The sequence below is a fragment of the Sminthopsis crassicaudata genome, chromosome 1 (genome assembly GCF_048593235.1).
Source record: "Sminthopsis crassicaudata isolate SCR6 chromosome 1, ASM4859323v1, whole genome shotgun sequence".
Lineage (NCBI taxonomy): Eukaryota > Metazoa > Chordata > Mammalia > Dasyuromorphia > Dasyuridae > Sminthopsis > Sminthopsis crassicaudata.
In genome coordinates, this window is record NC_133617.1 from 289,276,993 (window position 1) to 289,303,795 (window position 26,803).

The 26,803-nt window shown below is 35.4% G+C and overlaps 1 protein-coding gene across 4 annotated transcripts in view; it reads right to left on the reverse strand.

Moving 5' to 3' along the window:
• The window catches only part of IL7 (interleukin 7), a 38,958-nt gene that overhangs the window by 2,477 nt on the left and 9,678 nt on the right, over positions 1 to 26,803 (reverse strand). For 3 of the 4 annotated variants that reach the window (XR_012484347.1, XM_074278945.1, XM_074278944.1), the window contains exons 3-6: positions 10,404 to 10,484; positions 8,906 to 9,043; positions 2,093 to 2,167; positions 1,579 to 1,626 (exon numbers count right to left, since the gene is read on the reverse strand). Coding sequence is in view for 3 of the 4 variants with exons in the window: in XM_074278945.1 (XP_074135046.1) it covers positions 1,579 to 1,626; positions 2,093 to 2,167; positions 8,906 to 9,043; positions 10,404 to 10,484 (342 nt within the window). In the remaining variant the exon portion in view is untranslated. The remainder of the gene's footprint in view (positions 1 to 1,578; positions 1,627 to 2,092; positions 2,168 to 8,905; positions 9,044 to 10,403; positions 10,485 to 26,803) is intronic. The other variant, XM_074278946.1, reaches the window with a different exon arrangement.

The window sequence follows — 26,803 nt, forward strand, 5'->3', positions numbered from 1 at the left end:
CAGCTAGTATTTGTGTAGTATTTTTAAGGTTTGTAAAGACCTACCATAAAAGGAAAAGGAACAGGAATAGGGTCTAGAACTGCAATTTCATTGATATACAGTGTATTCAAGTGGGGAAACTTTCTTTGCTTTTCAACTTAAGGACATGCATATACATATATATATATATATATACATATATATATATATATATGATTTTATATATGTGTGTATTTAAACATATGCATGTATATATGTGTATGATTATAGATATGTACACAAATATATACATATATGTGTGTATGTATAAACATATTTTCTATATATGTATATATTCATATTAAATGTAGCCTTCTCTATAATGGGGAGATGGGGAGAAAAGGGGAGGAGAAAAACATAAAATAAAAAGTATTCAGCAGAGAACAATAGAAAACCCAGAAGAGAACAACAGAAAACCCTTAAGAAGCACAGAAAATTGGGTCGCTTTGAAAACAATGTATAGTATTTATTATGTAAGTTTTAGTGAAATGAAAATTTATTTCTTTATGTTGAATCTTCTCTTACATTCTGCTGAGTACATGGAAATTTTTTCTCTTTCTCATTTTGTATTTCAGTTTAAAATAAATAAACAATTTTTAAAAAGAGAGAATTATGGAAGAACTACAAAGGATTGAAAGCTGCCACTAAAGAGGAAGAAGGAAGGGCCCCATGGTGGGGAGGCCTATAGGAAGAGAAGAAGACAAAGTTCCAGATTTCTGTAGAAGGAGCAAAAAAAGGAAAGAGGATGGAAAAGATCAATTCCACATTGGATCTATAGGAGGCTACAGACTGGCAGATAAAAAGTCTGAATGCCATCACATTCACAATTTGCACAAGTTAGATTTGGGGGAGATCTGGGGACATTAGGGGGAAAAGCGTGGCTATTTTATGACATTAGGAAAAGTTCTTAAAGATAAATATGGAACCAGAATTTCTATGTTCTTTATAATTACAGGTCCTGAACAAAGTCAGCTATGGTATATAAACATCACTTCTATGATGTTTTTTCCTATGAAACCAAAGATGAATGTTAAAAAATATAAAAATGAAGAAGAAAGAGAAATTTCTTCTTTATTTTTGGGAACATATTTTCTTTTGTCTTTCTTCTATATTCTCTTTTTAATTTAAATGCATGTCCAATCTGAGAAAGGTTGACAAGCTGTAGTCAGAACCTTATTGAAAGCAGTGGATTTGACTTGTACAATGTAATATATTCTCTGTGGGTTTGAGATGTCATAGGGTTATTTTGGGGATGATCTAGCCCAGTGTAAATTCTGAAGGGTGTAATAAACATGGCATAGAGTCAGTCAGGCATGCAGATTCTATTTCTAACAGGTTGTTGGGAGAAACATCCTTATTCTCTTTCTCCAGTCCAGTTTTTAAAATGCCAAGTTTCAAAATAAGGCAGTTCAAAAAGAGATCTTCCTAATGAGGCAGAATTCTTACTTGTTTTTTAAAATCATATAGAATCCTTTATAAATTATACATAGAAAAATAAAGTTAAAGAAAAATGGGTTTCTTTCAAGAAAGTAGGATAAAAATAAAAATATTAACTCTTACCAGGATCTTGAAGCAGGGTCCTCCTGTTTTTTTCTCTGTTCCATTCACCTAGGAGAGAAAAATGTGTTATGATCAATAAGGCTGCAAAAAAGTTGCATGAATGATAGAATCTGGTATTAGCCTTAAGCAAGTAGACAAAAAATCAATTAAAAGGAACTCTTTTAATGAGGACAACTTTTTTAGCTCACAATGAAAATTACAAGGAATATTTTGTGAATCACATACAGAAAAACAGAATTGAGGTGAAACATGGAAATGGATCACTTTTCACAAGGAGCATGATACAAGGCAAAAATAATGGATTTCTAGTCCATGAACTAGGATTCAAATCTCATTTCTGTCATTAATGGCCTATGTGAATTTGGGGAAGCCATTTGGCTTCTATGCTTCTCTGATCCCATTCAAAGAATGGGGCAAAAGAAGATGGATTATAATATATATATAATCTCTAAGGACTTAAACACATGATCTTAGGAAGGAGGCTAAATAGAAGAATGATAAGATCAATTCTTACTGAATTCTTGGTAGGAGAAACTTCACTGATAGAATGGTTTCTTTCTATCTTTCTTTCTGCTCTTTTTTCTTTTTCCTAAAAACAAAACAAAACAAAACAAAAATGTGTCATAGTTAAGATACTGATGATCAAACTTTGATTTTTTGTTATTGTTGTTGATCTCAGTGATAAAAATGGTATATAATATTAGCTTGGTTCATAGTTCTGAAGACAGGATACTAACTTAAGGGGCTTCTTATTATTTCTAGATCAAATATGAAATTCCTGTTTCACATCCAAAGTACTTCCTAACTTATTCTCCTCCTTCCTTTCCAATCTTTTTACATTAATCCCCAACACATACTCTTTGATTTAGTGATACTGGCCTCCTTGAGATTCCATGAAAAAGATGCTCCATTTCTTGACTCCCAGTAATCTCTGTGGTTACCTTCCATTCTTTGAACATTCTGCCTCTTCCCCCCCAGACTACTGACATCCTTGATTTCTTTTAAGTTCCAACTAAAATCCAACCTTCTACAATTAGCCTTCCTCAATCCTTTTTAAATTCAGTGCGTTCCCTTTTCCAATCCTTTTTAATTTCAATGCCTTCCTTCTTTTAATTATTTTCTATTTATCCTGTATATAATCTGCTTTTAACATCTTTGTATGTTGTCTTTTCTCATTATATTGTAAGCTCCTCAAGGACAAGGGCTCTCTTTTGCCTTTTTGTATCCCTAGTACTTAGCATAGTGCTTAGAACATAGTAGACGTTAATAAAAAATTGATTGATTTTTAGTGTAAACAGGTCAGCAAAGAGGAATAGGGGAAAAATGGAACTCAGTCCCTGGGCATATTCATCCTACTATTACTTAATGACAGCAATCAGAGATTTATTTATTGATCACACATGATGTGCCCAACACTGTGATTGGTAAAATAAGTACTTCCTATAAGTTACATTAAAGAGTTATAAGATGTTATTTCTGGTTGCAAACCCATTGGAATTCAGTTAGAGAGGCAAATTGTTACCTAAATTTTAATTTATTTTTCATAGCTTTTAGAAATGTTAGATTTCTGTTACATTTTCTTGGGTGATACTATATGGAGATGGTGATAGTTTTTGTGGATTTATTTTTGTGTCTTGGTTCTTTAATGAAGCAATTGCTTCAGTGAGTTTATTTGCTGACTTAGTGGGTTTTCTAAGTAAACTATCCTATCATTTGTAAATATTGACAGTACTTTGGCTTATAGTATAGTATCCTTGCTATACTATAACAAGCTTACTTTGGATTTCTGGATACAAAGATTTCTGTACATGTGATTTCAGGAATAAGTGGTGCTACAAGAATGGAAAGGATAAGTGTTGAACTAAATCTCTAAAAAGGTAATGATATAGCATGTGTGTGTGTGTGTGTGTGTGTGTGTGTGTGTGTGTGTGTGTGTGTGTGTGTTGATTTTTTGTCACACTGCTCTGTCCAACTACTCAGTTGGAGAATAGCTGAATAAATTATGGTATATGAATGCTATAGAATATTGTTCTATAAGAAATGATTAAAAGGCTGATTTCAGAGAAGCCAGAAGAGACTTACTTACATGAACTGATGCTAAAAAAGTGAGTAGAATCAAGAGAACATTGTACACAACAACGGCAAGGTTAGATGATGATCACTTCTTTTGGACTTGGCTCTTTTCAATGAAGTAATTCAGGTCAATTCCAATAGACTTGTGATAGAAAGAACCATCTGCACCCAGAGAAAGGGCTATGGGGACTGAGTGTGGATCACAACATAGTATTTTAATCTTTTTCGTTGTTGTTTGCTTGCTTTTTTTTCCTTTCTCATTTTTTCCCTTTTTGATCTGGTTTTTCTTGTGCAGCATGATAAATGTGGAAATAAATATACAAGAATTGTACATATTTAACATATTGGACTACTTCCTGTGGAGGGGAGGGGATGGAAGGAAGGAAGGGAGAAAAATCTGGAACACAAGGTTTTGCAAGGGTGAATGTTGAAAACTATCTTTGTATATATTTTGAATATAAAAAGCTATTATTTTAAAAATAAATAAAATATCAGGTGTAAAAGATGAAGATGTTTTTAGTGGCTAGCAACCTCCATTATTAATCAACAGCATGATATGATGGCTAAAAGACCGAATACAACCTTAGAATAAATTAAGAGGTGAAGTCACCAGAAACAATCTAGATGTGATAGTTCTACTGTTCTTTAGCTTTATAAAACAATATCTGCAGTTCTGTGCCATATTGACAAATACCACTGGTGCCATATTGACAAGCACCACTGGTTCTAGAGTAATAGGACCTGATTTCAATTGTAATCACTGATACTGAAAATTTATATGGTGTTAGATAAATCATTTAACTACCTTTAGCTTAGTCTCAGCAAGCAGAGGAAGTCTGCTCACAAGAGATAGATAGTCCCTTGCTTTGTCAGTTGTGCCTTCCAGATAGACTGCCTTGTTGCTAAAACTATATACATTGTTTATCACTGTCTTGAAGTTGCAGTAAGATCTGATGAGTGGCCATTTTAATCATGGCTAGTACCATGGCCAGCACCGTGGCTATTATCATTAGAAACTGACAGTTCTTTGGATAGCAGTAAAACTTCTGGCTCTAAGAATATTTAAAAGAGATATAGTAAAAGATAGTAACTTTATAAGAGGTATTTTAAAATAAATTTATAACAAAGAGAGGTCTATTGAGGAAGGAAAAGAAGAGTTTTTCAAAGGGATCAGTGTAGACACAGAGAAAATTTACCAATCAAATATATATTTTTAAAAGATATGTGTATGTGTGTGTGTGTGTATGTGTGTGATAATGTTCTAATCTTCTTGTAAACCTATATTGAGGAAAAGGAATAACTTAGAAAAGAAGGTGAAGGAACTGATGAAAACTGACAACTGAGAAAGACGAAACTACTCTATTATTGATTTCTTTCTGTTTTCTATTATAAGAAAATGACCTTTTACATTAAAAGACTGAGAGTTCATGTCCATAATAAATAAAAAAGATAGATACAGAGAACTTATTTTCCTTTTATGAATTCAAATCATAAATTCACAGACCTATACCCCACCTTGGCAATCATATCTTTGGATGATGAAAGAACTAGAGATTATAGCTACTCAGTCACTGCTAATAATATTTGAAAGATATGGAGAAAAAAGTGTTATTACAGAGCCAGAAAGGCAAATATTTTAGACTAAATGTGTTTCCTTTTTTTGTCATTTTCTAAATGGGTTGATCAGGAAGCAGATGTAGATAAGTTTTTACCTATTCTATTCTCTCTAGATTTCAGCAAAATATTTGATCAAGTAACATGCATTTAAAAAAAAAATTAAAGTTTTGAGTTCCAAATTCTATCCCTCCAGCCCCTTTCCCTCTTCCTGAACATTTCTTTCTTAATAGTTTTATATAGGAAAACTCTTAAAAAAAGAAAAAAAGAATAAAGAAAGTGAAAAATAGCATGCTTCACTTAATATTTAAACAATATCAGTTCTTTCTCTGGAGGCAGATGGTATGCTTCATCCTTTGAGATTGTCTTGGATCATTGTATTGCTGAGAATAAATAAGTCATTCACAGTTCTTCCTCTAATAATATTCCTGTTAACATGTACATTGTTCTCCTGATTATGTTTATTTCTCTATACATCAATTCATATAAGTATTTACTTTTCTTGAATCTATTTTCTAGTTTATTGTTTTTCCAATGAGACATTTCACATTTTCTTAATTTTCTTTTTACTTTTTTGATTTTGTTTTTTTATCATATCTTGGTTTTCACAGAGACATTAGTTTATCCTGCTCAATTCTAATTTTAAAGGAACTATTTTCTTCAGTGAGCTTTTGTATTTCCTTTTCCACATAGCCATATAGCCAATTCCATTTTTTAGGGAGTTACTGTCCTTGGCAAATTTTTTCTTATGCAATTATTGATATTTTTCATGATTTTATTTTCCCAATTCTTCTTCTTTACTTTGCTTTTAAAAATCCTTTTAAAGCTCTTCCAGTAATTCTTTTTGAGTCTGGGACCAAATTGCATTTTTCTTTGAGGCATCACAGGTAGCCATTTTAATATTATTAGTCTCTTTTAAGTTTATGCCTTGATCCTCTCTGTCACCACAGTAACTTCTTTAACAGTCAAGTTCCTTTTTTAAATTTTTTTTTTGCCTTTTTGTGATTTAGCATTTTTATGTGAGATTTGTCCCAAACTTTTTGTGCTGGGACTTAAGAGTCTTCCTGCTGGTTTTCACTGGACTTCAGGGATTAGCTGCTTGCTTTCACTAGATGGTAAATTAGCTTTCTAGTTAACTTATATGAGAGATGAACCCTCTCTGTTGGCTTCCCCTGAATATGGGGTTTAGCTGATTGCCTGTCTCAGGTCTGCCTCAAGGGTAGGGCCCTGCTATTGAGTTGCTATAGAAAGAGGGTATCTTTCCTAGAAAGTCCCAGGGCAGGACTTCATTATTAATTATCAGTGGGTTTCAAGCCTTTTGTAGTAGCTTCTGTTGGGTGTGAGGTCATCCACTGATAACCTGCCCAAGTGGCTGCTGGTCTATAGCAGGGTGGAATCTTGCTGATGTACTATCCCAGCCTAGGAGTTCTGCTGTAGTGCCCCTACTGGGAGGCCAGCTGCAGCTCCTGCTCTCAGACATCCCCCCCTCACACCCCAATGAGACTGATTCTACTATACTAGTTAGTTTTTCCTTATTCCTGAGGTGACTTTTTAGTTGTCTACAGATGAATTTGGGAGGGTTCAAGAGAGTTCCTTCCTCATTCTGCCATCTTGACATCAAAAGTTAAGCTTATGCTTTTCTTGTGGAAAACATCAAGGGGCATGGGTTACAATAATGGAAAATTACATGGATGGAACTGGTTCGATGGCCAGGCCCAAAGAACATTTATCAGTTATTCTATATGAACTTGCTGGAAATCTCCAGTGTTCAAGTAACCTGTACTAGTCTTCTGTTATTTAACACTGTTGTCAAATATTTGGATATTACATATATATATATATATATGCATATATATATATATATATATAATTTTTAAAATGAACTCTGCAGATAAAACAAAGTTAGAATAGTTAACACTATTACAGTCAATATTTAAATTTTTTGACAAGCTAGAACATGGGGATGAATAAAATAAGATGGGATTTTAGTAGAGATAAATATGAAGTCTTACACTCATTTTCAAGAAATTGACTTCATAAGTACCAGATGGAAATTAGTCTGAATAAGATCTAAGGATTTTAGTAGACTGAAATGAGTCACTGTTGGCACTTGGCAGCCAAAAATGCCTCTGTGAATTTTGGCTTGATGAACTGAAACAAACCTTCCAGTAATAAGGAAGTGGTGGTCAAATTCTACTCTCCCCTGGTCACAGGATATCTGTTATACTGTATTAAGTTCTTAAATAACAGTTTAGAAAGGACCTTCATCAAGTGAAGGCCAACCAGAGGAAGTCTGCCAGAGTGGCAAAGGGCCTCAAATCCGGCATAAATGGAATCTGCTGAAAGAAATGAAGATGATGCTAAAGGGTGGAGCAGGGTGGGGCATGGCAGCTGCCTTCAAGATCTTGGGAGAAGAGAGATTAGACTTGTTCTGTTTTGCCCTAGAAAGCAGAACTACAAACAAGTGGAAAAATGGATTGACTGAAGGGGAGAAAAATTCATTTTAGAACTGATGTCAATAAGAAACTTTCTAATAATGAGCTCTCTGCATGCAGAATGGACTGTCTCTTGAGGTTCCCAGTCATTGAAGGTACTTAAGCAAATGCTGTAAAATTCACTTGAGTGACTTTATATTGGGGATTCTTTTTTGATCATGTGTTGGAAGAAATGACTTCAGTGGCAACTTCTGACACTAACAATCCATGATTCTGTGAATCTGTTATATATTCATATCCTAGGATAGCTAAAATGGAAGTACAAGGACAAAGAATGTACCATCACAATAAAATCTTTCTTAAGATTTTCCATTAACCATACCCTTCCCTGAACTCAGCACCAGTTAAAATACATTTTACCCACAGCAATATATTTTCATATCATCTTTGTTGGCCTTACATCAAAATTTTTACTTAATATACTCTTATCATATTACAGAAGACTTATAGCTTTCTGAAACTTGAAATGTAAAAATATTCCTTAGAAAGTATCAAACAATGAGAAGAGTATCAAAAATTGTTGGTTATTAGTACCAAGTAATATGAAAATAGTAGGGGCAGTTAGGTGGCACAGTGGATAGAGCATTAGCCCTGAAGTCAGGATGACCTAAGTTCAAATCTGGTCTCAGACACTTAACACTTCCTAGCTGTGTGACCCTGGGCAAGTCACTTAACCCCAATTGCTTCAGGAAAAAAGAAATATGAGAATAATAAAGAGAAGTAAATGAGATTAGTGTCAAAGAAGCATTTGGGAAAACAGGAAAAATAAGCTTATGAAAATAAAGAATAAGAAAAAGAATCACATGCACATTTTATCCTCCAAATGTCACCTAAATGTGCATTATTTAAATATATTTTATGTTTTTAGGTTATTTAATATGAAATAATTAATTAACTTTGAGTTAAATTGTACAATCAGTTATAACATACTATTGAATGAATTTATCATGTTGTAGTGAACAGAATGCTGAAGCTAGAATTAAAATGACTTGGCTTCAAATCTGGATCCTGCCATTTAGTAGCTGATTCCAAGTCAGCATTCTATTCACTACAACATAGTTGATTATCAAGTATTTAGAATATGGTAGCATTCTACCACTGAGGGATAGTTTCTTTTGTTGATTAAAAACAGATACTCAACTTACCTCATCACATTTGCATTCCTTCAGCATCTTTAATGCATGATGTGAGTAAGCTTCTAAGTAATCATTAAAGTGCTCACTGATATTAGCCTTCACAAGATGCTTCAACTTACATGTCACATGAACTATAAACATAACTTCCTATTAAAGAGAAAAAGGGAAAAGTTCTGTCATTCACTTTAGGTTCTCAAAAGTTGTTAGCTCAGCTAAGGATTCTGAAGCCCAAAGCTATAGCAATAAGTGATGAAGCACTTCCTCCCATTTTAATTCTTTATTCCAATAAATCACAGGTGATTCCTAAAAAAACTACCTGTTCAATGGACAGCAGCAGGCAATACTTTCAAATTGATTTTAACAATTACATAATACTTAAAGTTTTCTAGGACTTCATTTCCCTAAGTCAAAATATTGTTAATCAGTCTGAATAATCAAATGACAGGGTTATACATTTTTCAAATATGGTGGTCCAAAGACTTTGGGAAACAGTAACAATATTTTCCAGATATCCCTGGATAGGGATTCTTCTCTTCTTTTTGTCCTCCAAGTAAGTAGCTTCCTTCTTCTTCTCTTACCCATTTCTAAGCTCTTTAAGGTGTAGGTAGAGATCTTCCAAGAATGAAGTAACAGTGCAAATGTACTATAAATGAGTTTGTTGAAAATTTCAATCAGGTAATTTTACAAAAAAAAGAACTCTATAGTTCTTACACAGGATTATTTCAAATCAATGCTAATTCGAAAAAAAATACCCAAAAAATGACTACTTTAAAAATCATACAAAACTTTGAAGGTTTAAAAGAATTATCATATGAACTAAGGAGAAAATGGTATTAAAGTTAACTGATGCTTAGAGAAAAAATTTCAAAAGCAGGTATCTGACTTGTCCTCATGAAATCTGTGTGTGCATGTATATGTAGCTGTGATATTATTATTAACAATGACGACAATAAATAATAATATTGAACTGGAAGGACTTCAAAACATTTTATCTATATTATCTTATTTGAACCTCATAACAATTCTTGGAGGTAGGTGCTCTATTATGGCCATTTTATAGAAGAGGAAACTTAGATGGAAATTAAGTGACTTGCCCACAGTCACACAGGTAGTGTAAGAAGCAGGATGTGAATTCATATTTTCCTGATAAGTCCACTGAATACACTATCTTATCTGCCAAACCATGCTGTTCTCACAAGTACTATCCCATACAATCTAAAGTCTAAGTCATGTGCTTCCTTGTTGGCATTTTCAAGTGAAAATATGTAAATTGAGATACAACCAGCAAAATTTCTACCATCAAAACAAGGGTATAAATAAATTAAAACTATATAATAAATCTAAATTAAATTTAGAGAGAATTATAAGAATTATAATCTAATTGTATTCTAAAACCACAAATTCTTTAAGATTTACTAAATAAATTGCCTGATAAGATTTCTAAAAAAGGCAAAAGAAAACATCTCTAATTCAGAAGGATATATATATTCTGAAAAAAATTATTTACCTTATCATCATCACATGTGTGATTTTTTAATGAGCTATATTCTTTATTCGAACAATTGCTAGCCATATTTGTCATTTTCTCCTGAAATAAATCATACAGAAATGGCATGGTTAACATGGAATATCTCTAATTTTAGTAGCTACAAAATAATGTTTGAGGAAACTTTAGGGAAAATGTTTAGCAAAAATATAAAATGCAAGTAGATAATGGAATAATCAATTTGGTAAAACATGTGACAAGGTGCTTATTTTGGTGGTTATTAGTAACACAGAGATATGGAGGTTTTCAATTTTAGAATCAAAACTGAGAGATCATCACATACATCTCTGTGCCACCAATTTTCAAATTGTAATTACAGGAAAATAGAAATAGAATTAAAGTATTTCCTGCTAATAAAAGTTGTCAAGCAAGGATTTGGTGGATTACCTGATGGGAGGAGGGAGAGAAAGAAGTGAGGAAGGAGGATAATGTGGAGGAAGAGGAGGAGGAGAGAAGAGATATATGAAAAGTTTGTTAAGTCATTTTTTACTCGTATCCTATTCTTCATGAAACTATTTGGAGTTTTATTAGTAGAGATACTAAAGTGGTTTGCTATTTCCTTCTCTAGATAATTTTATAGGTGAGGAAGTTTAACAGGTTTAAATGACTTGCTCAGAGTCAAAATTAATATTTGAGGCCAGATTTGAACTTGGAAGGAGAATTCTTCCTAATTCCAGGCCCAATACTAAAGGGCTAGAACTGAGCAATGCACTTGGATAATGAAGCACCTAAGACTAATTGCCAATTGGACAGTTCCCTATTAACTTGTTTGAAGGTTGACCTTCCCCAGCTGTTCTGTGCTGACTTGATTGGTGGGACAAAGAGGGGGGAAGTGCTGTGTGTGGGAGGAATAGGAAGAGGAAGAGGAATTGAGATGCAGAAGCATTTGAGGGAGGAAGGTGTGTGTGAGGTTGCTAGGCCTAACCCCCTGACCTTGACCTTGAGATCAAGAATAAAGATGTTTAGTGATCCTGACTCCAGCTGATTTCTGGGAAGACAGAATTCCAGCATTTTGGCATCCAAATGTGGGGCCGGCACCCTATTTCCACTGAAGTCCTCAGGTGACCAGGAGATTAGGTTAGTATTCTAATAGAAATAAGGAACTTACCTTGTTAAGGACTAAACCAGCAATCTCTAGTAGCTGAGATGGGGCAGGTGTTAGCTAAAAAAAATTCCCTTGGCCTCAGCCGACCCAGATACAGCCCCTGCTCCTGCTCCAGCCTCCCCTAATAGTAATCCTATAGAGGGTATATTTAAGATAATTGACGAGAAGAGTTTACTTGTAACCAGCCCACAAATGGATAGTCTCTTAGACTCATTGAATCGCACGTCCCCTTGGTTTTTAAAGGAAGGAAAAACTAAGTGTAGATAACTGGAAGCTAGTGGGACTTGAAATGAAAGAATTTTACCCAAAAAAATGGGCCTTATTCAATTACCACAGAGGTATTTTATATATACAACGTGATTCAATTAGACTTAAGCTATCAAGCAAGTTATAGGAGAAGGAAAAGTGAGCAGAGGAGGAAGCATGAGGAACAAAAGATAGAAAATAAGCAAACTCAAGACCTTGCCAGAGGGCAAGGGGATTTGAATGAGGAATTAGGGTGTGTTGACTCTGATTGCCTAGAAGAGACTTCAACCATGTCTAGAGAGCAGATTATTGATCAGCCCACATCAACTCCACCTTCAGGGATGGAGGGAGGAGGAATATTGGGAGGGGCGGTAATATCATTGGCACCTCCCCCCCAGCAATCACCAACCCCCATAACTAGATTACAGGAAGGGCTTATAGAAGCTATCAAAAATGGAAAAGAAATAGATAATGATTTCAAACTTCAAATTTTTCCCATGATTCAACAACATAATTCTACAGGTCAAGAAAGTAGAAAATATGTTCCTTTTAATATGGATGTCCTTAAAGACCTGAAAAAAGCTTGCACTCTCTTTGGGGCTACATCAAATTATGTTAAGATGTTAATATACAATTTGGCTTATGAAACTTTAACCCCTAGTGACTGGAAAATTATTGCAAAGTTGTGCTTAGAACCTGGACAAAACTTGTAGTTTTTTGAATATAGTGAGCTCTGTAGGATTCAAGCCCAACAAAATAGTCAAAGTGGAGTTAATACTTCAATCACCTGTGACCTACTAACAGGTGTAGTAGGTTCTTATGCAGATGCTTCAGTACAGATTAATTACTCCATAACAGCATTTGAGCAAATTGCTGCTGCTGCTATCAAAGCATGGGCTTCTCTCCCCAGTAAAAACTACAAGGGTGAGACCTACACAAAAATTGTACAGGGACCAAATGAACCCTTTGCTGATTTTGTGGAACATTTGCAGATAGCTGTCCCATGGACTAATGGTGAAAATGAAGTAACAGACACTTTGGTAAGGCAACTTGCTAGAGACAATGCCAATGAGGTTTGTAGAAGGATTATACTAGGACTACATAGGGATGCTCCTTTAGAGGAGATCATAAGACACTGTGCTACTGTGGGCACAAATATCTTTTATAGCCAGGCTATGATGCAGATTTCCCAAGATCCCAACATAGGAAGACAGGGTCTTTTTTGACAAGGGACTTCCAGAGAGACTCGTGAATACTTTCAATGTGGTAAAGTAGGCCATCTGGAAGCTCAATGTTGGCATAGAGACAGAGTGAGAAAACAGGGTGGGAGAACAAGACCCAAAACCCTATGTCCAAAAGCAACAGAGGACTCCATTGGGCATCAGAGTGTAGACTGATTCAGGGAAATGGGATGAGGGGCCCAGCTCCAGGGCCCCAGGCAAAAAACACTTGGGGCATGATGGCAGCCGATGCCACACCCAGAGAGTGCCTCCAAGTCCAATACCCAGACATGACCAATCAGCCAGGAAGCCATCTGAGGGGAGAAATGGATTACACAATCAGTCAGCCAGGAAGCAGCATGATAGGAGAAAGGGACTACAATTAGGGAGGATAGAGTTGTATACAGCTGGGACAACTGAGATACCCCCTGGAGAGGTGAAATCTGTTCCTCTCCAGCCTATGGATCCCTTGCCTCCAGGGACAGTAGGCTTGACCATTTCACCTCCTGAGAGTACTTACAAGACAGTGTTCATTCATACACTGATGTGGGAAACTGGGGAATGTGTAGATAATATCCCAGTCACTAACACAGGTAGACAATGTGTGACTTATCAACCAGGGGAAGTAGTAGCATCGGGTTTATTGATACAGACCCCCTAATAAGCAACCTGGTGACAGTCACCCATGTTCGGACTCCAAGCAGCAAAACCCAGGAATATACTGAACAGCAGCTGTGACAGCTGACTGACCTATGTTCACCATCTATATAAATTGCATACCATTAGAAGGACTGGTGGACACAAGTGCAGATCACACAGTCATTAGAGGTGCCAACTGGCCCAGTCACTGGGCAAAGACTAAGGCAGACACCTACATGTCTGGGGTAGGAGGATCAATAGCAGCTGAAGTTAGTGCTACCCCTTTAAGATGGATATTTGAAGGTGAAACAAGAGTTTTTACTCCTTTTATAGTTGAAAAAATCCCCATCTATCTGTGAGGAGACATTTTACAACAATTAGGGTTAAAAATGAGTACTTCGGTTTTTTAGGCAGGGCTGCTATTGAAGGCCTGCCAACACTTTCACCTGTTCCTATCCAGTGGAAAACTGATACACCAGTGTGGATAGAACAGTGGCCCTTAGGTAGCGATAAAATTCAGGCCTTACTAGATATAGTACAGGAACAACTTGACCAAGGACATTTACAACCTTCTCTAAGTCCTTGGAATTCCCCAGTATTTCTTGTAAAAAAGAAATCTGGAAAATGGAGGATGTTGACTGATTTGAGAAAAGTAAATGAACAGATGGAAACTATGGGAACTCTTCAACCTGGACTTCCATCTCCTACTCAGTTGCCTAGAGAATGGCCTCTGTGGGTTATAGACATTAAGGATTGTTTCTATTCTATCCCTCTAGATAAGGAGGATATGAAAAGATCTGCCTTTTCAGTGCCCAGCGTTAACTTAGCCAAGCCTTATAAAAGAAATGAATGGACAGTTTTGCCACAGGGAATGAAAAACAGCCCTACTATGTGTCAAATGTATGTTGCTGCTGCTCTTACTCCAGTAAGAAAAGCATTTCCAAAAGTAATGTTATTACATTACATGGATGATATATTGGATGTGCACCTGAGGAACAAATGTTAGAAGCATGTCTACAAAAAACCATAGAAACACTAAGGAATTATAAATTGCACATAGCTTCAGAAAAGATTCAAAGACATGCTCTGTTTCAATATTTAGGATATGAAGTATATCCTAAGGTGCTTACAGTACAAAAACTCTCCTTAAGAACAGAGAAGCTAAACACCTTAAATGACTTCCAGAAATTGATAGGAGATATCCAATGGATGCGTCCCATGCTAGGCTTGTCAATTGCAACCATTCTATGACATTTTAAGGGGAGACAGTGCTTCAAATTCACAACACCAGCTTACAAAAGAAGCTCAAGAGGCTTTGAGACAAGTTGAACTGGCTGTATCCAATGTGCTTGAAAGAGTCACTCAAAAATCCTTGGAGATATTAGTTTTTGCTACACAAGAGGCACCCACAGCAGTCCTTCATCAAGGAGACAGGGTGATAGAGTGGATGAACCTCCCAGCACAACCAGAACAAAGCCTTATTCCTTACCCAGTGCTTGTGGCTAGAATTTTATTAAAGGCCATTAAACAAGCAGTACAATTATCTGGGACAAGACCTGACAAGATACACACCTTTTATACTAATGCACAAGTTAATGTGTGCTGTGAAATCATCCCAGAGTGACAAATTTTATTAGCCATGGCTCCAAATTTTACACACGGGTCTCCATTAAAGATAACCAGACTGTTACATAATTGGCAATGGATTCTTGAAGAAAAGATTTCTAAAGTTCCTCTTAAAAGACCAACTTTCTCTACAGATGCATCCAAACATAATATTTGCGCTGTATATTCTTGTGACTTAACTATAAAGAGAGTAATCAGAACTCCTTTTCAGTCTACTCAGAATGAATTACATGCAATCATTCTAGCTCTTGCTTATTATCTGGGAGACATAAATATAATATCTGATTCAATCTATTCAGTAGGTATGGTACAAAGAATTGCCACAGCCCAAATAAAATTTGTAGCCTCCAATATATATCAGCTCTTTAAGGAACTTCAAGAGCAAGTGAGAAAGCATTCAGGTAAGATTTATATTTTGCATGTCCACTCCCATAGTGGACTTCCAGGTCCTATTTTTTATGGTAATTCAAAGGCAGATAGCCTTCTAACCATGTTGGTCAATACTCCTTTATTTCAAGAAACACAACCATCTCATTCTAAATATCATCCGGCTGCCCGAACTTTACGTTTACAATTTGGAATAACAAGAGAAGAAGCTAGAAGCATAGTAAAAGCCTGTACAGCTTGCCTTCCTTTCCATGCTCCTACACTCCCTCCAGGGAAGAACCCTTGTGGTTTGAAACCTAATGAAATTTGGCAAATGGATGTGACCCATTATAAATCTTTTGGTCATCTATATTTTATCCATATTGTGGTAGACACCTTTTCAGGATTGACATTTGCAATACCAGCAGCAAAAGAGACAGCCAGAGTGGTCACTGAATTCCTTATACAAGCATTTGCAATTATGGGTGTTCCACAAGCAATTAAAACAGACAATGGATCTACATATATGTCTAAACATTTTATACACTTTTGTGCACAGTATAAGATTTTACATACCACGGGCATACCCTTTAATCCTCAAGGGCAGGCAATAGTAGAGAGAAGAAACAGAGATATTAAGACACTCCTCCAAAAACAAAAGAAAGGGGGAGCCATGGGTAACCCTAGAGAACTTCTAAATTTAGTTCTCTATACCATTAATTTTTAAATTTTTGACAAAGATGCATTGGCTCCAGTAGACAGGTTTTATAACCCACTAGAAGGACAGTGTCCAGTGCGAGCAGCTCCACTGTCTTTAGATAATCGCCAGATGATGTGGAAAGACCCAGAAAGTGGATAATGGAAGGGACCAGATAGGTTAACTGCTTGGGGAAGGGGGTTTGCTTGTATCTCCACAGATGGAGAAGGAATCAGATGGGTGCCAACGAGCCATATTTGCCTTGTCCATAGGAGAGAGACAGAGCAGACCCTTAAAACAAAGGAGAAGATCCAAGAAACATCGGGTGGTTCCATTGCTGACTGTGCCCACCACTGAAAGAACCTGGCAGTTATGGCGTTTGACTCATGGACATCAAAAACTGTTGGACTTGAAAGTCCTCAGGAATCATTGGATTCTCTGATGCATCATAAGACTGTTGCAGGACTTCAAAACCTCTAGGGATCATTGGATTCCCTAACACTTGAAGCAAAGGACAATAGATTGGTTCTGGACTATCTCTTGGTTGCTGAAGAAGGAGTATGTGTGACTGATGTTTGCATACCCTCCTTCTCTAGGACTTCTGGAAATCTCTTACAATACCATGTTGATTTATATTGTTTGTTATATCACTACTTGCATGTACAATTCCTGTTTGTTACACCACATCGAGCCTGCACTGACTGTGGGGAGAGTCATCACTAATAGCCTCTACGTTATTGCTATGTACTTGTGTAATAACTCCCATGCTGATGGGTTTGTGCATACTTGTCTCTAATAAGGCCCTTCAACTCAGAAACCTGCTAGCAAATCCCCACTTCTCTTTGGTGCTTTTCATCTCCCTTCCTGAGATGTCAGGGAGGGTGTGATTATCTCCTTTTTAGTGCTTTCATTTCCCCTCCTGAGAAGTCAGGGGGGGGCGTGATCATCTCCTTTTTGGGGTTCTCACCTCCCTGAAAAGTCAGGGATGGCACGACCACCTGTGGTCTAAAACAAAAGAAAGAGGGAGATGTAAAGGGCTAGAACTGAGCAATGCACTTGGATAATGAAGCACATGAGACTAATTGCCAATTGGACAGTTCCCTATTAACTTGTTTGAAGGTTGACCCTCCCCAGCTGTTCTGTGCTGACTTGATTGGTGGGACAAAGAGGGGAAAGTGACATGTGTGGGAGGTGTAGGAGGAAGAGGAATTGAGAGGAGACGCTGAGTCAGTATCTCCTGGGCATTTGAGGGAGGAAGGTGTATGGGAGGTTGCTAGGCCTAACCCCATGACCTTGACCTTAAGATCAAGAATAAGGACATTTAAGTGATCCTGACTCCAGCTGATTTCTGGGAAGACAGAGTTCCAGCACAATACTCTATCCATTATGCCAAAAGTTAGAGTGATAAATAAATAGTGAATGATGCAGGAGGGAGATACAGGAGTAGTGGTCGCATATATAGGTACATCAAGAGAGTGCAGTGCGACAAAAAAACAAAACAAAACCCAAAAAGGAGAGGGTATCTGGAAGGAGAGGATGGCAGACAGTATCAAGCATTGCAGAGAGTAAGAGAGTTTCATCACATTTAGCAATTGGTAACTTTGGAAAAAGTCACTTAAGTTAAATGATGAAATTGGAAGCCAGGATGTAAAGGGTTGAGAAATAATTAATTATATCTATCTATCTATCTATCTATCTATCTTAGTGGTTTTATAGTATTCACACACACATACATACACATATATAAACATGCAAACATACATACAGATATATATATATATATATACACACACACACACACACACACACACACACATAAACTGAATCTCAAATTTTATGATTCCATGACAACGTTAACATACCATTGATTTTCAATGTGAGGTGTATGAACTTATTTTGAAAAGTATTTTGAGAACTTCATTTCAATATAGTCTCCTTTGTTATCTCTATGTATTTTATTTTGTGTATTTAAAAACATCATTCTGAGAAGGGGTCTACACTGCTAAAAGGACCCATGATACACACAAAAAAGGTGAAGAACCCCTGATCCATGCAAAATAAATATTGAATAACATTTGTAGGGGGTGACTTTTTGTAAGCACCTCTCAATACTGAGCTAGAATTTTTTTACATCAAAATCACAGTTTTCAGGTCACTTGAATAAGATCATTAGCTGTCCTTGGAAAACATTTAAGGTATATAAATTTGTTTCTGCCTGTACTTTCCTTAGAACTATAGTCTAAATTAAAATTATGTAAGGCCCAAAGAGTAGATTTCTACTTTCTTGATCCATTTCTTTCTTTTCTTTTTTCCCTGAGACTGGGGTTAAGTGACTTGCCCAGGGTCACAAAGCTAGGACGTGTTAAGTGTTTGAGATCAGATTTGAACTCGGGACCTCCTGAATTCAAGGCTGGTGCTCTATCCACTGTACCACCTAGCTGCCCCAATCCATTACTTTCTTTTCAGATTATGTTACTTAGTACATTTGAATCACTGAATCACAGAACTTTTATAGCTTGACGGATCCTAAAATACCATGTAATTTAAATTTCTTTCTTTTGTAATTACTTATATGTAATGTTAATGTTCTCCACTAAAATTACAATTCTTTACAACAGGTACTATATTTGTTTATTTTTGTGGTTCTAATAATCCCTGGCATAATATTTAATAAGCATTTATTCATTATGCTACTTAATATTTAAAATATCTACTTAATGAATGAAAATTGAAGGGGAACTTGAGAAGGATAGGCTCCTTGGATTCAGTTATGTTCAGTAATTTTTCCCCTGCCTGTATTGTTCCCTTTTCTATTTTACATCCTTCCAAATGAGGACTGAAATATGATTCTTGGAACAATACTTCATTGGATCCATTAATATGGTTACTCCCAATAGTATAAAACAATGGTTTCAAACTCAAATAGGAATAGTTTGGAGGAGACAAACCATACACAAGCATCTCTGAAGCCATATTTTGACTTAGAAAAATATATATTAACATAATCTACATTCTATTGCATTTTTATTTATTTTGTTAAATATTTCCCAATTATATTTTAAACTGGTTTGATCAGCTGATCACATGTTTATTTACTCTTGTGTTGATGGCCACCCTGCTACATCTTCCCATCCAATTTAGTTCCTGTCTTTCTGTACATCATCCACAAAAGGACTATCTAAAGTAGAAGGTAGGAGGTCATCTTCTAGGTCTTTTAACTGTCTTTTACTAGTGAGATACTTATTGAGTACATTTGCTAATCCTTCCTCTTACTTCACAACTGCCCTAATCCCTATCTAAGGATATATTTCCTTAATACCTTTTTGCTACTGTTATAAATTCAAGACTATCAAAAGTTCTCATTATGTGTCAGAGATTGTGCTAAGCCCTGTGAATACAATAACAACAACATCAGAGTCTACTCACTAAGAATTTATTTTCTAATGAAAGTAATCATTGACCATATGCCGCACCCCAGTCTACCTGCAATTTTCATACTCCTCTCTTCCTTTTATACCATCTATAAAGTTTGCTTTGAACACTGTGACAGATATTTATTCAGAGTCACAACAGTATGGGAACAATGCTAGGAGAATAACTTAACAGTCAAGTCAGGGTGGGGAGAAGTAGTTATTCTTTGAATGACTGATTTGTACCATTCCTCTTCATTCCCATAGTGGAAGCAGTTACAGAAAGCATAAGGGCAACTATCAGAAGTATTGGGGTATTCAACTGATAAATGGTTAAAGGATATGAACAGACAATTTTTAGATAACCAAACTAAAGCTATCTATAGTCACATGAAAAAATGCCCTAAATCTCTATTAATTAGAGAAATGCAAATTAAGACATTTCTCAGGTACTACCACATACCTCTCATACTATCTAAAATGACAAGAAAAGATAATGATAAATATTGGAGGGGATGTGGGAAAATTAGGATACTAATACAATATTGGTGGAGTTATGAAATGATCCAACCATTTTGTAGAACAATCTGGAATTATGCCCAATGGGATATAAAATTGTGCATACTTTTTGATCCAACAGTGTTTCTACTGGGTCTGTATCCAAAGGAAATCATAAAGGAGGGAAAAGGACCTACATGTGCAAAAATGTTTGTAGCAGGTCTTTTTGTGGTAGCCAAAAATTGGAAAATGAGTAGATGCTCATCAATTGGGGAATGGCTGAACAGGTTGGTATATGAAGATAATGAAATATTACTGTTCTATAAAAAATGATGAACAAGTTGATTTTAGAAAGCATTGGAAAGATTTACATGACTGATGTTGAGCAAAACAAGCAGAACCAGAAATACATTGTATATAATAACAGCAGGAATGATCAACTATAAAAGACTTGTTTCTTCTTACTGGTTCAGTGATCCAAAACAATCCTAATAGACTTTGGACAGAAAATGCCATCTGCATCCAGAAAAAGAACTATGAGATTGAATATAAATCAACACGTGCAATGTTCACTTTGTTTTTTTTTTTGTTGTTGTTGTTTTGTTTGTTTTCTCCCATGGTTTTTCACTTTTGCATGTGTTTTTCTCTCCCAACATGATTCATAAAACAATGCATATTAAAAATAAATAAATTTTTAAAAAATAAATACTGATATGATTATATGTGTCCATGTTATGAAATGTGAAAAGTTTATTAATCGAATTGAAAAGAGGCTTAGGGGACTAGAAGACTGAAAATTGATCAGATCCACTGAGTTTTTTAAGTAGCTATGTCTGCCAGCCCTGACATTTAAAATGATTTAATATTGTCCAGGCTCAAGGCAGCCTTATGGAATAGTTTTTGTTCAGCTGTTCTTGAGTTGTTTTAATTATGTCCAATTCTTTGTGACTCCATTGGGGTTTTCTTAGCAAATATGCTGGAATGATTTGTCATTTCCTTCTCCAGCTCATTTTACAGATGAGGAAACTAAGGCAAATAGGGATGAGTGACATAAAATGGTAATTAGGAAAGGAATATCAGAAGGGAATCAATAATGTTTAAATGTATTTATATTTCTACATAGGAAGATGACACTTTTAACTCATAAGAATGGGAAGAGAATACAGGAAGAGGGAAGAGAATATAGGAAGGGGGAAGAGTGATAGAAAAGAGAACATATTGAGGGAGTGGTAATCAATAGCGAAACACTTAAGGGAGGTCAGGGTGAAAGGAGAGAAAGAACAGAATAAAGGGGGAGTGGGGTGAGGAATACAGTTAGGAATAGTAATTGGGAAAATAATTTTGAAGTAAGTTTCTATGATGAAGGTCTCATTTCTTAAATTTATAGGGAACTGAGTTACATTTATTTTTAAAAAGTCATTCCCCCACTGATAAATGATATGAACTATGCCCACAATGCTATAAAATCATGCATATCCTGTTTACCTAACAATTCCACTACTAGATATGAGTCCCAAAAGAAATTTTTTTAAGAAAGTAAAAGGACCTATTGTTCAAATATATTTATAGCAGCTCTTCTCTCAGGGCAAAGGATTGGAAACTGAGGACATATCTATCAATTGGGGAATGGCTGAATAAATTGTGATATGTGATTATGATGGAATATTATTTGTTCTATGGGAAATGATGAGCAGGATGCTCTCAGAAAATCTGAAAAGTTCTCCACAAATTCAAGCAAAGTGAAATGGGATGTGTTCAAAGTAATAGCAATATTGTGGAATGATCAGCTGTGAGTGGCTTTATTATTCTCATCAATACAATGATCCACAACTACAATGAAGGACTTAGAATGAAAAGTGCTGTCCATAATCAGAGAAAGAACTGATTGTGTCTGAATAAGATTGTAGCATATTCTTTTTTATTTCAAAGCTTTTTTGGAGATGGAGGGGGGAATCTATGTTTTCTTTAATAAAAAAAATGAAAAAAATAAAGAGATGCATGTTCCTCAGACAGGCACAGACATTGAGAGGCAAGGTTTCAATGGAGGTATTATTTTGAAGGACTATAACCCCTTAGCAGCAGATAAGAGAGCAAGTCATGAATTCAAGATTGAATTAGCTCTGGAAATGCAGAGTCAGGCTTCAGACAAAGCAAATCCATTGAGCTCGATTGACCAGTCTACCTAGCAGAAAAGCTGCTCTCAACAAGGAGCTCCAGACAGTCATAAAAAGCGAAATACTACCCCAGAGCCATGGATTGCCCTGGATAGAGGAATCTCCTTACATGTGTGGCTCACTACTCTAAGTTTGTTATCACTCTTTCTATGGATATTATGTATGTTTATGAAACAATATATCCCAGATTTATGGAAGAATATTTTGCAATGATATTTACTATACTGTTATTAAATGACTTTGCTTTGAGCTACTTTGAATTTTCCAGAGGAATTTTAAAGGTAATCTCACCACCAAGGACATGTGAGTTATAGTTTTAGGAGTAGCCACTTACAGAGTGTCCAAGTGAGGGACTCAGCTATTAGAAAGAAAGAGCCCCAGAGTGGAAACAATTCCACTGTGAAGAATGCTGCTAGCAATGATGTCGAAAAGTCCATCCCATTAATCTAGCCTGCCTTAGTACTTATCCAACTTTTCCCCTTCTTTGAGGTATGATTCAAGTTGTATATGTTCCATAAAGTCCAATCATTTAGTTATATATGTTCCTTGTGTGCTAACTTTTTACATCTTATTTACTCAATTCCCAGTGGTAGAAACCTTGTCCTACATAAATACACATAGTACAGTTAGTACTTTAGTAGTTGTTGAAAGAAAGCAAACAATGGCTCTAAACCTACACAAGTGATGGATGATATCAATATTTATGGCATAAAATATTCTTTAATCTTAATCCTGTGTTTTAGGAATTTTAGAAATAGTTATTTTGCTTACAGTAACATTATCCAGGATTTTAGAAGAAGAAAGAATAGTAAATATATGCACTTAACAATCCAAATTACAGATGATTATCCAGCTTTGATTGGAGACATATGCTGAGTCAGAGCTTATTACATTTTGAGGTAGCCCATTCCACTTTCCACAGCTGTCATTGTTAGGAAACTATCCATTATAACAAGTCAAAATCTTTTTTTCTATAACTTTTATTGTGAATTTAAAGATCAATAGGGTCAAGTCTAACCTCTTTTCCAGATGAAAGCTGTTCTAGTACTTGAAGACATATATTAATTACTTACCACTGAGGTCACAAGGCAAGACAAACATGTAGTCCTGGACCTCAAGGAGAAAACATTCTAATGGAAGGAAACAACATGCAAAACACTATCCATCCATCCATCCATCTATCTATCTATCTATCTATCTATCTATCTATTCATTTACATAAAAAGATATATATATATATATTTCCATAAACTAATGTATATATATATATATATATATATATATATATATATATATATATATATATATATATATATATATATATATATATATATATATATATATATATATATAAACATAGATCTAGCTCTTTATTTTTATCTACTTATCTATCAGTTAGGTGGCCACCAGCTAGGTGGCTGGCCTGGCTAGAATGCCAGGCTTGTTATTAAGAAGGCTCATCTTTGTGAGTTTAAATTTGGATGAAGGCATAAGCAATAAGAAGAATTAGGAAAGACTTCTTGCAAAAAGTAAGATTTGAGCCAAGAGACACAGATGTGAAAGAAGAACATTCTAGGCATGGGATAACATTGAGTGTAAGACAAAGAGTTAAGACGTAGTGTTCTGTATGAGAAACAACAAGAAGATTATGTTAATGAATTGTAAAACATGTGAATGGGAACAGAGTATAAAGCCAGAAAATTAAAAAAGGACCATATTATAAAGGGCTTAAAAACCAAACGAGATTTTAGATTCAATCCTGGAAGTAATAGGAAGCAACTAGACTTTTCATTTATTTATCTATCCAGCCATTTATTTATTTGCTCATCTATTTATCTATTTATTAATATTATTTATTAATTAATGTTTTATTTATGTATTTAATGTAGTTATTGATTTACTATCCCTAAAACAAAATCTTTCCTTTTCCAGGACAAACATTTGGAATTCCTTTAACTAAACACGATCCCACATGCATTCTTATGCCTTTTTATTCTTTTCCTACAATCTATTTCAAAGAGATCACCACACAAGTATAAGATAAGGAAATGGGGTATAATAGAAAATTCACCTTAAAAAACTGGCGGTTTTAGCGGACTTCAAGCTCCTTATGAATTGACATTGTGATATGGTAATCAGAAAAGCTAATGATACTTTCTATTATGAGAGGTATGTTTATGAATGTCTTTGGACACAAAAAGCACAGATTAGGACCTAATCTCTCTCTTAACCTAATTAATTTCTCATAATTGTATGCTCCTTCCTATACTTTGTTTTGATAAAAGTATAAAAATGTTTATTATCCCTCATTCAAATCAATTTAATCAATAACTTATTATGGAAAAAGGTTTATAGCTTTAGTGCTGCATAATCTTCAGTTTACTCCTCTCATTTTAGAGGTGAGGAATCCGAAGGCCAGGAAGATTAAATGACTAGCACAATTTCACACATATAGAAAATACCAGAAACAGGCTGTGACTCAACCCTTCCCACGGTACCATGTTTATTGATCTTAAGGGCCCACTGCAACCATTTCTGACCCAACTTCTTTTGTATGTATTTAATGGTGTCTTTCACACTACTTCTGAGTGTAAAGAATGACAATATTCCACCATGAATATTTCTATTGAATTTTGAGTCACCTGCCATTTTGATTTTTCTGAGATCATCATGTTCCATGGTTCAAAGCACACAGAATCTAGATGAGCAATGACGTTTTAAAGATGAAACTATTATGGCAGAAGAAATTGCATATTTGAGAGCAAAGGGCATTTCTCATATTAACTCTGGCTATCTGCCACTAAAGCCCAATTCTGATGATTCACAGTGCTAGAAAGCTGTCCTTATGTCATAAAAAGCTAAGTGTGTTCTGGAATACTCTGACAAGCAGAAACAGCTTTTCAGTATGGGTCCAGTGATGGACAGGTAATTCTTTTGTCTAGGAATCTAAATAAATAATTTAAAAGAGGGTCATTACATCAAGTGATTCAATTTTTAAGCAAGACATCTCTTGCAGACCATTACAAAGTCATGGGTGAGAGTGAATACACCACCAAAGTCACAGATTCCTGAACTATTGAAGAAGATGCAGACTTCCTCCTCCTTCTATTAAATTCTGGGCCCAGATCATTACTCATTTTCTGTGGTAACTAGAGATATAACAGAGAGGTACTTTGTAATATTTTAAGGCTTAATGAAATTAACACCATGTTGTCTGAATGTATTTAAAGAATGTATTTAATGTATTTAAAGTCTGGTACCCTATTGAGTGAATCTTCCAAGGAGAATTTATGACAAGCTATTGAGGAGAATTACACAGTTGATCAAGCAGCCAAACAATAAGAATTTATTAATATTATGTAACTTATTTCATGTAGAAACTGAGTCTTGAAGGAAATAACAGATTCTGAGAGGGAGATGTAGAGGAAAAGAGTACATTGCATAAGCATGAAGAAGAGCCAGTGGAAAGGCTCAGAGATGGGAGAAGCACTGTTTATGTAGAAGAGAAAGTAGGGAATAGGTTTGAACTTCAATGTGTGCAGAAGAAAAAAATTAAATATGTATGTGTGTGTATTTATATATTTACACTATATATCTATCTATATCTGTGTCTATATATCTCTCTCTCTACACACACACACACACATATACATACTTAAAAGATGGCAGGGAAAGAAGTAACGGAGAAATTTATAGTTGATCCTAGCTGTAATAGGGAACCATCTAAATTTATTAAATGGGAGGGATAACATGGTAAAACTTTACTTTGAGAAAATCAGTTCAGTAGATATATGAACAATAAATTGGAGTGGGACCATACTTGAGACACAGAAACCAAAGAAGTCTATTACAATAGTCCATGTGAGAAGTGATGCAAACCTGAACAAGAGTGTCATTTGTGTGGCTGGTGAAGGGAGATCTATATAAGAAAGATTGTGGAGATAGGAATGATAAGATTTGGCAAGTGACTGGATATGTGGAATGAATGAAAATGAAGAGTTCAGAATGACAATGAGATTACAGACTTAACTAGCAGGATGATGGTGCTCCTGTGAGTAACGGAGAAATTCAAAAGAGTTGTTGGTGTTGAAGAAAAGATTCTATTTTGGGAGGGTTGAATTTATGAAACTTATGAAATATTCAGTTTGAAATGTCCAGCTCACAGAAGTAAATGTGTGATTAAAACTCATGAGACAGACTAGAGTTAGACATATAAATTCAGAAGTCACTGGAATAAAGATAGAAATTGAAGCTACAAGCATTGATGAGGTTACTCAGTGAGAGAGTATAGAGAAAAAAGGGAAAGGACACAGGACTGAGCCTTGGAATACAACTACAGTTGGCAAGACATGAATACTGATGGTGTAAAAGTATGATCAG